At 41.2% G+C, this 15047-nt stretch overlaps 1 protein-coding gene across 1 annotated transcript; it reads right to left on the reverse strand.

Annotated features, from left to right (window-relative positions):
• Window positions 1–7731: 7731 nt before the first annotated feature.
• Window positions 7732–10699, reverse strand: LOC115373644 (carcinoembryonic antigen-related cell adhesion molecule 5-like). Its single transcript, XM_030072135.1, has 5 exons — window positions 10642–10699; window positions 10138–10458; window positions 8872–9147; window positions 8003–8251; window positions 7732–7811 (listed from the first exon to the last, which is right to left on the reverse strand). Exons 1-5 carry the CDS (start codon window positions 10697–10699, stop codon window positions 7732–7734), a joined length of 984 nt encoding a protein of 327 aa, XP_029927995.1.
• Between the last annotated feature and the right edge of the window lie 4348 nt (window positions 10700–15047).

Below are 15047 nucleotides of genomic sequence, written 5' to 3' on the forward strand. Positions count from 1 at the left end.
ACTATATTTTAAAGGTACTGTATGATGAGTTCTTAATCAGTAGAAACGTACACGTAGCTTGAAATGACATGAAAACACACGTAACATTATTGTTCACCATGATGGAAAGTTTCCACATTTTGGCCATACCTGAACTAATACGACACACAGTAACTTGTAGTATTTAAAAAACAAAAACAAAAAAAAAAAAACAAGAATTAAATACACATAAAAGGAAATGGACACATACTAAAATTAAAACCCTGGAGTACTAAGGGCTGTAAGAAATCATTGTCCATAGTCCAGTCCAGTTCATAAAGGCGATCACACTGGGTATAAAGCACTTCATATGAAACTCCCTTGTTGCCTTTGGCATCCTAGAGACAGGGTTACTGTTCAAAGTGGGTAAACAAGGTGTGTGAGTCATCTTTACAACAGACTGGGGACAATGGTGTGCAGGACATTCAGTCTAGTTGGTGTGCTGTGGTTTTGTTCTTGCAGCTGAGATGCCCGCACCAGGATGTGATGTTGTGTGTGAGAACACTCTCAATTGATAAGGTGTAAACAAACTGAAGGACAGCTGTAGCACAGGGTCAGCAGCAGAGCGCCGACCACAAGATGCTGAACAAGCCGTAGCAACACTGCATATGGATTTTACCACATGTGCTGAAACAGCCCACGTTCAGAGGGAGCACAGCCATAATTACAGCAAAGACAGAGATGATGTGTGTGTGCTCAAGAGGTACTGCAACCATACAGCTATCAATTCATAGTGGCGTACTGCATGTCATGCAAACAATCAAGAGTCAGAGACTTAGGGCTCTATTTTCGCAGACCAGGCGAGGCGGAGGCGCAGCGCAGCTGCGCTGCGCCAACTGGGAGTGGCCAAGTGGATTTTGCTATTTTGGCACGCCGTGCGCCTTGGCGCAACTACTGCGCCGTTCCTCCTACCGGCGCAAGGGAGGAGAGAAGGCGTGGAGTGGGTTTGACACAGCCGATTCACTTTAAACCAATCAAATGAGCCCCTGTCCTCACCTTTAAAATGCGCTGCGCGAAGGCGTAATGAACGTTCACACAACTGACATGGAGAAAGAGAGCAGCCGCGACACACACGCAGTGAGGCCAGTCTTGGCTGCTGGAATGTCGCTGGAGCTACCTGCCATCCATCTGTCCATCCATCTATCCATCAATGCATCTATCCTTAAATTCGTCTTCCTGAGTCCCCTGTCTTTCCATTACCTGCCTGCCTCGCATCTCTCTTTTTCCAGCTCTGTCACCGTCTGTTAAAGTTATTGATTTTTACAAGCAAATATAAATTTAACATTTTTAATTTTTTTTTTTTTTAATGAATGTTTTTACCTCAAAGGATAATCCTCGCAGTATTCATATAAATACATGTTTGTTTTGCAACTTTTGACTCCCATCACTTACTGATGCAATGACATAATAGAGATTAAAACAAAATCCGGTTCATGAAAGCTTTTACATTTGCTGTTCTAAACGCCCAGAGTCTGGCAAGGAACCGATGCATTTTACATTTTCAATATGTGTGGAATCAGGGTTTCCCCTAGAAAAAAAATTGGCACCGGACAATGTGACCGGCAGGTTTTCAATTTACCGGACAAATGTTTGAAATTCCGGTCAAATATTATCAGAATTTATTGAGCTTAAAAATATATGCAGGCTACATAAGAATGACATCAAGGCATGTCAATTTATAGCGTAATATTTTTATTGAAAAGTAGGCTATATCAAATAAAATTAGTGCCGTCAATTGACTCAAGTGCGTAACGTCTAAAATGAATAAATAAATAAATAAATACATAAATAAATATTGCACAAGCCTGTGCTCTTTTAACATGAACGTTGCATACAATTGCAACTACAATTTGCAAACAAAAAAACTGGCTCATACCATTTTAATAACGCGGCGTGCTGCCAACTTGAAATCAAATAGATGCAATAAAAACTAAATTCAGCAGCTGAATTAAAATCGAAAGTCTCAAGTGTCTCTCCGCAACTTGCAATACGCATCAGTCTTGTGACCTTGTTCTCCCCCAGGCAACTTTGCTGCGCTGTTTTGATCCGGTTCTGCAGAGAAAAACCTCTCTCTCTCTCTCTCTCTCTCTGGTACATTGGAGACAGGGATCACGCAGGCTATTTTTTTTTTTTTTAAAATAAATAAATAAATAAATAAAATTACGTGAAAATTGACTGTTTTAATAAAATTCAAATCGTGCTTAGAGGGAATATTTTCACCGGGCATTTAAAAATTACCGGACTTTGGCAGATTTTACCAGTCAAAGTCCGGTGATTACCGGATAACGGAAACCCAGTGTGGAATATTTATATATATGGAAGAAGAACTGTGTAGTTAACACGAGCAGCGCCAGACACCATGGGCTCTAGTTTCCCGGCGCAGCGCAGGGTGGCGCAGTGAGGCGCACCCCGCGCAGAGCTAGTTTCGACCAGCGCAACGCGCGAGGCGAACGGTTTCCAAGTTTCGCAGACGGATCTGCGCCGAGATGGGAGTGGCGGCGCAGCAGGGGGAGGTGTCAACAGATTCAGCTTGGCGCAGTGACAGTTTCGTGCCAAAAGGCTTCGCCGAGGTGCGCCAAAAGCTTGCCTCCTGAAACCACGTCTACTTTCGGCGCAAGGCGCAGCGTGGCTGGCGCAGTGGAAGTTTGGCTGACAGGCGGGCAGTGCGCACACGTCACCACAACCTCACAGGCAGGTTTCCAGAATGTCAGGCACATTAACAATGCAATAAATACCCACAGAAACCACTATTCAATGCTACTATCTCAGTCAGCACATAAACGTCTCCATATCGACTGTGCCGTCACAACTGATGTCAGATCAAAGGAGATTGGCACCGTTTGGCGTAATGGAAACCCAACCTGATCACCTGTCAGTCAAACAATGTGTCCAGTACGGTGATGTCTTTTTTCCAGTTATGGTGTCTGGAGCTGCTCCTGTTAACTACACAGTTTTTCTTCCATATATATTTAAATATTCCACTCTGGGTTTTCGTTATCCGGTAATCACCGGACTATGACTGGTAAAATCTGCCAAAGTCCGGTAATTTTTAAATGTCCGGTGAAAATATTCACAATTTGAATTTTATTAAAACAGTCAATTTCCACGTAATTTTATTTGTAATTTTAAAAAAAAATAGACTGCGTGATCCCTGTCTCCGGTGTACCAGAGGGAGAGAGAGGGTTTTTTTCTGCAGAACCGGATCAAAACAGCGCAGCAAAGTCGCCTGGGGCAGAACAAGGTCACAAGACTGATGCGCATTGCAAGTTGCGGAGAGACACTTGAGACTTTCGATTTTAATTCAGCTGCTGAATTAAGTTTTTATTGCATCTATTTGATTTCAAGTTGGCAGCACGCCGCGTTATTAAAATGATATGAGCCCGTTTTTTTGTTTGCAAATTGTAGTTGCAATTGTATGCAACGTTCATGTTAAAAGAGCACAGGCTTGTGCAATATTTATTTATTTATTTTAGACGTTACGCACGTGAGTCAATTGACGGCACTAATTTAATTTGATACAGCCTGCTTTTCAATAAAAAGATTACGCTATAAATTGACATGCCTTGATATCATTCTTATATAGCCTGCATATAATTTTAAGCTCAGTAAATTCAGATAATATTTGACCAGAATTTCAAACATTTGTCCGGTAAATTGAAAACCTGCCGGTCACGTTGTCCGGTGCCAATTTTTTCTAACGGAATCCCTGATTTGCCCTGCGATGGACTGGCGACCTGTCCAGGGTGTTTCCTTGCCTTCGCCCTATGAGCGCTGGGATAGGCTCCACCACCCCCCCGCGACCCTAGTGAGGATAAGCGGTTTAGAAGATGAATGAATGAATGAAACCCTGATTCCACACATATCGAAAATGTAAAATGCATAGGTTCCTTGCCAGACACCGGGCGTTTAGAACAGCGAATGTAAAAGCTTTCATGAACCGGATTTTGTTTTAATCTCTAGTGTGTTGTTGCATCAGTAAGTGATGGAGTCGAAAGTTGCAAAACAAACATGTAGGCTATTTATATGAATATGGCGAGGATTATCCTTTGAGGTAAAAACATGCATTAAAAATGGGGGCTTCACAGTAAAATTTTTATTTGCTCGTAAAAATCAATAACTTTAACAGACGGTGACAGAGCTGGAAAAAAAAGAGATGCGAGGCAGGCAGGTAATGGAAAGACAGGGGACTCAGGAATTTAAGGATAGATGCATGGATGGATGGATGGGTGGTTAGATGGATGGGTGGACAGATGGATGGCAGGTAGCTCCAGCAACATTGCAGCAGCCAAGACTGGCCTCAGTGCGTGTGTGATGCGGCTGCTCTCTTCGTCCATGTCAAATGTGTAGACTACCACTACGCCTTCGCGCAGCGCATTTTAAAGGCGAGGACAGGGGCTCATTTGATTGGTTTAAAGTGAATCGGCTGTGTCAAACCCACACCACGCCTTCTCTCCTCCCTTGCTCCGGTAGGAGGAACGGCGCACTAGATGCGCCAAGGCGCACGGCGTGCCAAACTTGCAAAATCCATTTGGCCACACCCAGGTGGCGCAGCGCAGCTGCGCTGCGCCCGCGCCTCACCAGGTCTGCGAAACTAGAGCCCCATGACCGGAAAAAAGACATCACCATACTGGACACATTGTTTGACTGACAGGTGATCAGGTTGGGTTTCCATTGCGCATGCCAAACGGTGCCAGTCTCCTTTGATCTGACATCAGTTGTGTCGGGACAGTCGATATGGAGATACATTTATGTGCTGATTGAGATTATAGCATTGAATTGTGTTTTTTGTGGTTATTTATTGCATTGTTACTGTGCCTGACAATCTGTGAGGTTGTGGTGACGTGTGCGCACTGCCCGCCTGCCAGCCAAAATTCCACTGCGCCGGCCCCGCTGCGCGTTGCGCCGAAAGTAGACGTGGTTTCAGGAGGCGAGCTTTTGGCGCACCTCGGCAAAGCCTTTTGGCACGAAAATGTCACTGCGCCAGGTTGAATCTGTCGGCACCTCCCCCTGCTGCGCCACCACTCCCATCTCGGCGAACCTCGGTCTGGGAAAATAAGAAACTGTGCGCCCCACGGGTTGCGCTGGTCGAAAATAGCTTTGCGCGGGGTGCGCCTCACTGCGCCACCCTGCGCTGCGCCGGGAAAATAGAGCCCTTAGTATTCAAACTGAAAGGGAGATGAAAATGCTGGGGAAATGATGCATGTGAGGGTGATGTTTACTCACAGTTAACAGTTAGTCTATAGGAGGCATTTGCAGAGCTGAGAGGGTTGGTGACTTCACACAAGTACAGTCCAGCATCACTTCTCAAGACAGGGTTGATGAAGACCGTCCTGTTGTTTTCGTAAAAGGAAAGCCTGCCGCCGACAAGCAGAGGTTGGCCATCCTTCATCCACTGTGTGGTGCTGACGGAGCCGGTGGCATCACAGGTTAGGTTGAGGGAGCTTTCATTTTCTATCAAGGGGTGGTGAGGGCTGCTGATGGTGGCTCCACTAATTATCTCTGTTCAACAGAAGAGTTAAGTGATCATGGTACTTTAATTATGACACATACAACTGCTGTAAATGTGGTTATGATCCTCGCCTAGATAGATAGATAGATAGATAGATACTTTATTGATCCCATTGGGAAATTCAGGTATCTCGCAGCTCACAGTCCATACATACATTCTCACATTCATAAAAACACTATACATAAACAACAAAAGACAAACAGATAACAATAACCAACAACTAAGTTAAAAAATCTTAAAATAGTAAAAAAAAAAAAAAAAAAAAAGATTCACTCACCATACACTCTCAATGTTATAGCTCCGTGCTGGGATTCGTTAGCACTTATGACAACGTGGACTCTGTATTCTCCGGTGTCAATTAGCTGCAGATTCGTGAGCTGCAGAGACCCTGTAGCTGCATCGATACCAACCCTGCCTTGATAACCAGGGCCAAATGTTGGTACATTGTTCACTAGTGCAGCAACATGCGCACCTTCAAAAGTCCAGTTCACTAATGGGAATGGCGTCAGTTGTGGGCTGAGCGTGGTGGTGAGCGTGACATTCACTCCCACAGGGCTGTCCACCGGGCCCGGCGGGAGCACAGCCGATGTGCAACCTGACGCTGGGAAAAAGAGTCGGCTGACAGTTTAGTAACAGAAAAATATCTGTCTAAGGTCAAACAAACAAAGTAATCTGGTAACACTTTACTTCAACACTCCTCACCATCCCGCACCCAAATCTGTTAATTTGTAAATGATTAACAGATGCTTTCTAACACACTATAGCCTAGAGGTAAGCAAATAGGCCTATCAGAATCAGAAACGCTTTATTGATCCCTGAAGGGAAATTAGCATTGAAGGATTTAGAGGCATTATTAACATTTACAGACATGTTTTACGCAGTAAATTCACAATTTTGGAACCCAACAGTGCTCTCCAAAATTGTGAATTTTACAATATAAGGTAAACTTTCATGCGCTTACCATTATGTTATAGGATGTTACACAGTATGTGTTAACTTTTTACCCCACCGATATTATTTGAAGTAGTGATTATAGTGCAGACAGTAATTCATATAATTCCTTTGAACAGACACAACAAAGGTCAAATATTACAGAGGAACTTGACAATTAACATATTACAAATTTAGTGTAGAGTATGTATAAATAAGGATGCTATTCAATATAAAGTAAATTTGATAAGGTTATGCTGCATGTTGTGCAATTTGTGTCATTTCTCATTAGCAGGTTTATTTTTCAGTGTTATACATGAATGCCCACACAAAGTATTCATTTAGAAGAGACTCATTCACTTAATTTGTATTTTAAAAGAACCATACACAGAAAAAGCTTGTATTAATTTGAACTAAATAAAATGACCTGCAAAATTTCAAATACATAACATTGTATGCATGCCACTGACTTAAATTAACAACATATTGTTTATGTTTATGTTTACCTGTGATTGTGAATAGAAAAATATAAATCCAAGCATCGTCCATGACCGGTGAAGAATGTCACTCCTCTGGTGACATATGGTGAGTGTCCTCCAGAGTAATCACACGAGTCCAGAGTGCTTGGTATCTCCATGAAGGATGTTCCCTTTTACTGTAAACCACTGTGACCTTTGATTCAGGATTGTTATTTCCCTCTTGGCTTGCTTTGGAAAATGAATTTATGGCACATTGTTAAACTGTCTGTGCACGTACTCTAACAATGTACTGCATGCACACTGATTTTCTCTGCAATATGCATGCACACACAAAATATCACATGAAAGGAATATGAATAAATACAATATAGTAAGCAGTGACTTAATTAAAGGAACAAGGACACTTTCAACTTCACTTTCAACCAGAAATCAACAAGTGTGCATTTAATTAACAATCCCAGCCAATCCAAGCAATTAGTTTTCTTCATACAAATCTTGTGTGCTTTTTAATGTTGTCTCAGGAATAAGCGTCAAAGCCTGTTGGATCAGTAAAATGTTTATTTGTGACACAATATAAAATATTTAATCATTCAGTAGAGTTCACATCAAGGTCCTCCATCATGGGAAAAGTGCCTCTGGGATGGGTGAATCTAGGAAAATAATAGACAAAGGAATGTTTTCTTTATCGCTGAGAATAAGGAGAAGTGGATATTTTAATGGGAACAATCACAGTGGACAAATAATGGATTATCAATGTTACCAGCCTTATCTATCCTGCCACTCCCTGCTCAGAGTCTACATCTGCAGCGTCCATCTCAGTGACAGTGCGCTGATCACCAGTCCTGAAAACGACCAGCAGGGGGCGGTGCAGGAAGCTTTATGATGCAAAGAAGACAGAAACTATCTGTTGAAATGTTGCCCATGCTTATGGAATATTCCTGACATTACAGTAAGCTTTAGGGGGGGAAAAAAATAACAATCTGTCTTAATGGAAACGAAATGCATGTTTCTATGATGACACCACCTTCATATCTCATTCATCAGTTTGTCAAAAGTGAAATCTCACCTCTGAGACTCCAGGCTGTGGAGTTTTCCAGTTTGGTCACCTGATTTCTGGCTGTGCAGGTGTAATTCCCTGTGTTTACCTCCTCCATCCTGTCTATGGTATACAAGGAGTTATTGGTATGTGTCTCGTTGCCATTGAACATCCAGCTGAAGGTTGCTGGTGGGACAGAGTCTGCTGTGCACTGCAGGATCACTCTCCGGCCAGGTGGAGCTGCTGCTGGTCCATTTATTGATATGTTATATGGTCCAACTGCAAAGTGAAGAGGAATTTATTACAGGTATTGCATTCAACATGTCTTTATATGAATGTTTCCATGCTGCCATAAATTAAAAAGAGAAGAGAAATCAAAGTGTCATGAACAACATATTTTAATCAGTGAGATTCCAAAGCAGAAGTTAAAAGATATGAAAACAATGGAGCAAAAACACTTCTGGGTCTTTGTGGTGGTCACATTCAGATGCTCTTTTGACATGTAAAATAAAGGGATTTTAATTTTGCACAAACACAATGGTGTGTCTTAGACTGTTTTGAAGGAGACTTGCACTTTTCATCTTTTAGGGAGACCATATTTCACCCAAGCAGTGAACCCTTCTCAAGATTTAAGAAACACCAGAAGGTTAACCATGACATCACCTCAGGCCTCCCCCTGGAAGTCAGAGGTAAGGGGGGCAGATGATGAATCAAAAATGGCACATCTCTAACTTTAGACAGTAGAAAATAGATCACGCCACAAAATGCTACCGAAACCACCATTCATTCATAATAATGTGAATAGTGAACAATTATTTTTTCACACTAAAATAAACAAGGTGTTTATTTCAGTGTTCTTGCACCATGAAAACTTCTTGAAGCAGGCTAGCAGAACTCACAGTTGACGGTGAGATTATAGACTGCCGTCATAGAGCTGACTGGGTTGCCGACTCGACACTGGTAGCTGCCGTGGTTGGCGCTCTGAACAGGCTCTATGTAGACTGTTCTGTTGTCCATGGAGAAGCTCACTCTGCCACCGGGCTGCAGAGGCTGGCCGTCCTTCATCCACTCTCTGGTGCTGATGGAGCCAGAAGCATCGCAGGTAAGATTGGTGAAGCTTTTGTCTTCGATCAGAGTGGCTGCGGGGCTGCTGATGGTGGCTCCATTTATCAGCGCTGCCACAAGATAAACAGAAAGAAAAACTGATGCACAGACCCTGCGAAAACATGTTGTTAATTGATTTTCATGCTGATCAAATTAGATTTCATAAAATGGCTACTATTGATTGGTGTTGATTTTCCACTGACAATTGCATGACATATGCTGTGTTTGTGATGTTTGATGAATCTCAAACAGTTATATCAACTCCAATGGGTGTGGACTTTTATAAACATTGGCACTATGTTGAAGCAGTGTTATATTGACACTGATGATTTTTCTGTGATACAATGATCATTTTAGCAAAACCATAGCAGAGATTGTAGTGTATATAACTTACTGTACAAAGGTGTCAGGAGACTGCAAAAATTCAAAATAAAGACCTTTATACCTTTAAACATGACTTTATTTCCTTAACAAGATTTTATCAATCATTTTATGAAAGAAGGACTTATTTTTTTATGCAAACAAACAATGGCAGTGAGCTGGCAGAGGGGCGCTACAGCACTAAGGTAATTATTAAAAAAGGTACTCTTTGGATCCAAGGAAACACAAACCGATAAACAAAAAGGTTATGCTTGTCTCTACATGTGGTTACCCAGCTAGAAGATAAGGATTACTTACTACAGACTTATTTTTTTATGAAAACTGCAGAAAATTAAAAAAAAAAAAAAAAAAAAAAAAAAAGCATGCCTTTTGGCTTGGTTGGATGACTGCACACAAGTGATGCAGTAACAATCCTGAACTTTTTTTTGTTTAGTTTTTCCAGAAGGGTAGATATTAAAAATCAACATCATTAACATCATTAGAGCTGCCATTTTTAACATATTTACATGTCTTCTTTGGTACAACACACAGTTATGATACTTTCCAACACTAAAAACAACATATGTGGTGTGAAAGTGTTTTGTCATTAACACATGCTGCAAAGTACCACAAATGTGTTTTGTCCCAAACAAGACGCAGTGATGTGTTTGTCATCTGTCTGTATGATAGCCGTCACCCACCATACACGTTCAGTGTGGTGCTTCCCTGTGTCTGCAGCCCTCCGTCTGGGATGATGCTGACAGTGTACTCCCCGCTGTCCTGCAGCACCAGGTTCCTGAGCTCCAGTGACCCCGTGGCTCGGTCCAGTGTGATCCTGTTGGCCAGCCCGGGCTCGGTCACGTTGGTGTTGCTGGAGGTGATGATGGGCACTTTTTTGAATGTCCAGCTGACAGAGATAAAGGGCTTCGCCGGAGGGGTAAGGGTGGTGATGAACTTCGCAGTACCTCCCACAACCCCGTTCAGGGGTCCCGGTGGTAGGATACCCTCACCCAGACACACGGCTAGATGGAGGCACACAAGCAATGCTGTTTTACCTTTGAAAGTTCTGTCTTCATGAACACATATCTTATACTGAATATCCTTAATGTGTCAGCTAATGTGAGCAAAATTATATTATGAATGCAAAATAAATCAGTAATATGGTATGTGATAAATTACTTTTCAGATTATTTTAATTGGTTTACCTGATAAATGAAGCAGTATTATGGCTTTAAGTATCTTGTAGTCCATGGTGGACAGCATCTTGGTCTGAGATGTCCCTTGTAGCGCTGTCTGAAGTCAAAGGCATGGGTGTCTCTCACTCTTTTATTGTCCCAAACCCACAGCACTGGACCAGGTCCAGCCCCCCACTCGATACTGAAGAGCACAAACAATGTTTACGATACTCCTGTGTACATACACTAAAATGCCTTTGGGTATATGTCCAGTCATGTCTTCCTGATAGTCACTTAGATGGACTCTGCTGGACTAATTGGTTGTGTAGAAACACTCTTTGATCAAAGAAATGGTGGTCAGTCATGTTTACAGAACAACCAATTCTTATCTCATAGTCCACTTTATCTCCAAAGTTACGATCAAAAATAAAATAAAGAACAGTGACTGTGTCACCATGTTGGCAAAATTATGCTGCTGAGTCATAGCTTTGATTATATACCCCATTTATAATTTAAACACCGGATCCATAAAGCAGCTGTCATCTATTAATAATCAAAACCAGTAATCCATATAAATACTTTCAATGAATAAATTAAATCAATTAGCGCGCACCCTTATGTGTGACTGACAATGAAAACAACAGTAGAAGATGAGCAACCATATTATTCAAGAGTAATTCCATGTAGTTCTAGACCTATGGCAAATATAAAGTAAATGTATAATTCTGTACATATACATATAAAAATTTGCAGCAGAGATCTTACAATTAAGTCCTAGAGGGGTCTTGCACATCAAATTTACGAGCTCTTAAGTTATTGGGCCTCTTCCAGGGTTGTGTTTGAGCAGAGGCAGTCAGCTGCAGCATTCCTTGAGGAGGAGGATCAAAGCCATTATGGGTCACATTCAGCGCAGGCCACACTTTCGGGAGACACTTAGCCTCCATCAAACAGCTTTACAAAAAACCCACCGGTTTTATTTGCAAATCAAGATTTTAGTTCGACCAGCTTATAAACTGAAGATTTTCGAGGGATCCCGTCATTTGTGAATGTCTTTATCACCACTGTTTTCATAAACCTCTACCCAGGATAAATCACAATCCTTTAGCTGACACACCTACCCAATATAGCTGTGATGTAAGAATCCTATCAGCTGAAACAATGTGGTATTGTCTTCTGCCAGTGAGTCACATCTGTTTGTAATTCATGGTATGTGAGTGTACAAGAGATGAAACTTCAGTCAACAAAACGTGGTGGCCACTCAGAACAGTGAGCTACTGTAGGAGACACTGGCAGCAAATGCACAGACAAATTAGATGGCTTTTGTTATTACTTTATCATTTCACCTCTATCTTAACCCTTTGGCGCATAGCGGTCATTACATTGGACAGCTGTTTAAAAGTCATTTTCTCCTAAATGCAATAGTTTCTATGGTGGAATTGCATATCAGCTGTTAGAATGTTCTCTGCTGCCCCCCCCCCCCCCATTGAGGTTTATCAGGAGACTGTCAATTCTTGTTGCTGAAAACATATTAATACTAGTATCATGACATGGTAATACCAGTCCTGCATCCTTAAAGAAGTATGGAGACTCACAAAAGTGTTCATGCCCTAAGAAGAGTAAAAACACCTAAGAAAAAAATCTTGACTCAGGCTTTCATAATTCATGCATCAAAGGGTTAAATACCTGCCCTGTTACGGTATATGACAGCAATTGTGATGGTGGCATAGTGGCAGAGCACCTGGGTTCAGGCATACATTTTGACCAGGAAATGATCCGTCTTGATGAACAGTCCTTGAGCAAGACTCTGACTTCTTGCAGGATCCAGAGGTGCTATTCTGTAGCTGATTCTGACCTCCCTGTTGAAATAATTTCCCCCTCAAACGCCCAATCAGGTAACTAACTGAGGCTGTATTATCACGATGTTCTCACTGAGTTAGAATAATCACCTACAGTCACGTGTTTACACGGGTGAACCAAAATGCAGGACTCCAACAACAGGATTGTAAGTAAAGACAGTCTTTTAAGAAGAGAAGGAGACCAGAGGTAGATGGTGGAGATGTGGAGATGGCTAGGTGAGGCAGAGGGAGGACGGAGAATGACTGCAGCCAGGCTTGACGTGGTGTGGAGGACAGGCGAGGGAGACGTCACGTGATGAAGGATAACAGACAAGGACTAGGAGTGAAGACCAGGTTCTTGCGCTGCAGGCTACAGTACAGGGAATTGCTCACCCATGCATTTTTTTTGTTTGTTTGTTTCTTAATACATACATACATACTCATACATGCATTTCACCTTGCCCCAATCAGGCTAACCATGCATTAAGACCGAACCTACTGCTTTATGGGATAAGAAGATTAAGAAGGTTGTTGCATATGGAGCCAGGTAGGCTCTCTATACATTTTTATGAGCTCTGAGTGGAGTCTTTGGCTGTAGTCCAAGTCTTTAAATGTGATAGTGTAAACTACCTGTAATGTTAACACAGTGCTAGAGTGTAACTGAAGAAAAAAAAAAAAGATGAAAACTTTAGATTGTGACACTGTATATGTGAAAAGTCTTCCTTTTGTAAATCTTTCACCAAGTGCATTCCTAATGAGGGCAGGTCAGCCTAGAGCATAAGCACTACTGGGTCATAAAGGACTTATAGGAAGGTTTGTGACGTTTCATTTTATTGTTTCGCTGATTCAAACAAGATGACAATGAGGAAAAACACATTTTTATTCTGCTACTTCTTTCAGTCTTGCTTGTGACACTGTACTTGGTGCCTGTAAGTATCAAAGTGGTGGAATGGCTCTTGTTCAAAACCTCAAACTCACCAGCGAACATGTCAAAATGAACATGAAGAGAGGACAAAAAAAGAAAGATAGAAACCCATCTTGCAGTTTATTGTGACAACATGAGCCAACAAACCATGAAACCATTTCCTCTTTCACACAGTCCTACAGAAAAAAATGGTTGATAACTTAAATTAAGCAATGAGAAAAAAGTGTTTTCATGATTTAAAAAAAAGTATTCTGCTTTTCACGTCAAAACTTACCCTTTATATAGCTCCATATCTGCTGTGTTGGTCCTGTATTTCATAATTCTGCCCAAAGGTTAAAAAAATAGACAGCCTGCAGAAACAATGGTGCCACAATGTAGAAATAGGTGTTGCTGCAGTGAAATCATACTGTAAATCAATGTTCATGTGCCTGTTGCTTGTATAGGGGCAGGCAGGCTTTATCAGAGTTATAGGTTACAAAAAAGCTGAACATGTCTAATTTATAACTCTAACCTCTATGGATCATCTCATTCTCCTAATGACCAAAACACAGATGCTCCAGTTTTGTGACTGCCACAGACACAAAACATGCAACTGCTACCCCAGCTGTCCTGCCACCAGCAACTTAACAGCAACTTAACAGTGAGCTGCAAGAGGATACAAAGCAAAGGCATGTATGAACAGATGTTTAAAAAGATATAAATAAATAGATAAATGAACATGACAGCCGAACACCTCAGCAGCATCTGAGTGCAGACAACAGGATGATGGTGGTATGACATACACAGGCCCGTGCACATCCGTCTGGTTTCCTCTGAACAGCCGACTGTATGTTGCAGCAGGCACAGACGTAGCAGAACAGCGGAGTACCGTAACAACACTGGTCTCAGATGAGCTTGGACCCGCTAGCTTTACTTTCTCTGCTCCACCTGTAACAAATAACTTGTAACTTAAGCACTTTATAAATTATTTTCATGTGTTTGTATCTGCCTTTCTGTGAATGCTGCCTGTTGCAGTGTGTGCTGTTTGTGTTTGTTGTTTGTGTTTTTTGTCTTGTTTTTAAGATACTGTCTTGCCCTTTGAAATTGCCCCTCGGGGACAAATAAAGTGATTTGAATTTAATTGAACTGAATTGAATCAACATTTGATTTTCTGTTTAAGTACAGATTCTGCTGAGATAAATTCTAAGCAAAAACTCTGGTACACTTCTTCCTTACAGGCTGGTGCAATTTCATTTAACTGGGAGAACTTAGTGGCCAAGAAGTTTAATGAACAGTACTAGAAAATTCAAACATAAAAAATATAATATCTGGACATACATGCCCTTCTTCCATAGAAATGGTGTCATATATATTACATGTACTGCATTGTCATATAAAGCAAATGTATGCCATCCGCATATATGGTTATATGCACTATATATATATATATATATATATATATATATATATATATATATATATATATATATATATATATATATATATATATGCACTGAACATATATGTGTTTATAAGTGCATATATGAAAACAGCATATTGTTCAGTTTGGTCAGATATGTACATATATACATGCTCAACATACATATACAGTAGTGACGGCTGGTGTAATATAATATGTTTCATATATGGGTATTTAATATGGACATATATCCCATTATGTATATAGAAATCCACTA

The sequence above is a fragment of the Myripristis murdjan genome, chromosome 16 (assembly GCF_902150065.1).
Source record: "Myripristis murdjan chromosome 16, fMyrMur1.1, whole genome shotgun sequence".
NCBI classification, from domain to species: Eukaryota; Metazoa; Chordata; class Actinopteri; order Holocentriformes; family Holocentridae; genus Myripristis; species Myripristis murdjan.

Bases quoted from the DNA above. Each gene is read 5' to 3' on its own strand.
- LOC115373644 (XM_030072135.1), bottom strand. From the start codon at position 10,699: ATGCTGTCCACCATGGACTACAAGATACTTAAAGCCATAATACTGCTT. The intron at 10,459-10,641 runs GTAAACCAATTA...GCCTCCATCTAG, and splicing joins AATACTGCTTCATTTATCAG to CCGTGTGTCTGGGTGAGGGT. The intron at 8,252-8,871 runs GTGAGTTCTGCT...TTCACTTTGCAG, and splicing joins CTATAATCTCACCGTCAACT to TTGGACCATATAACATATCA.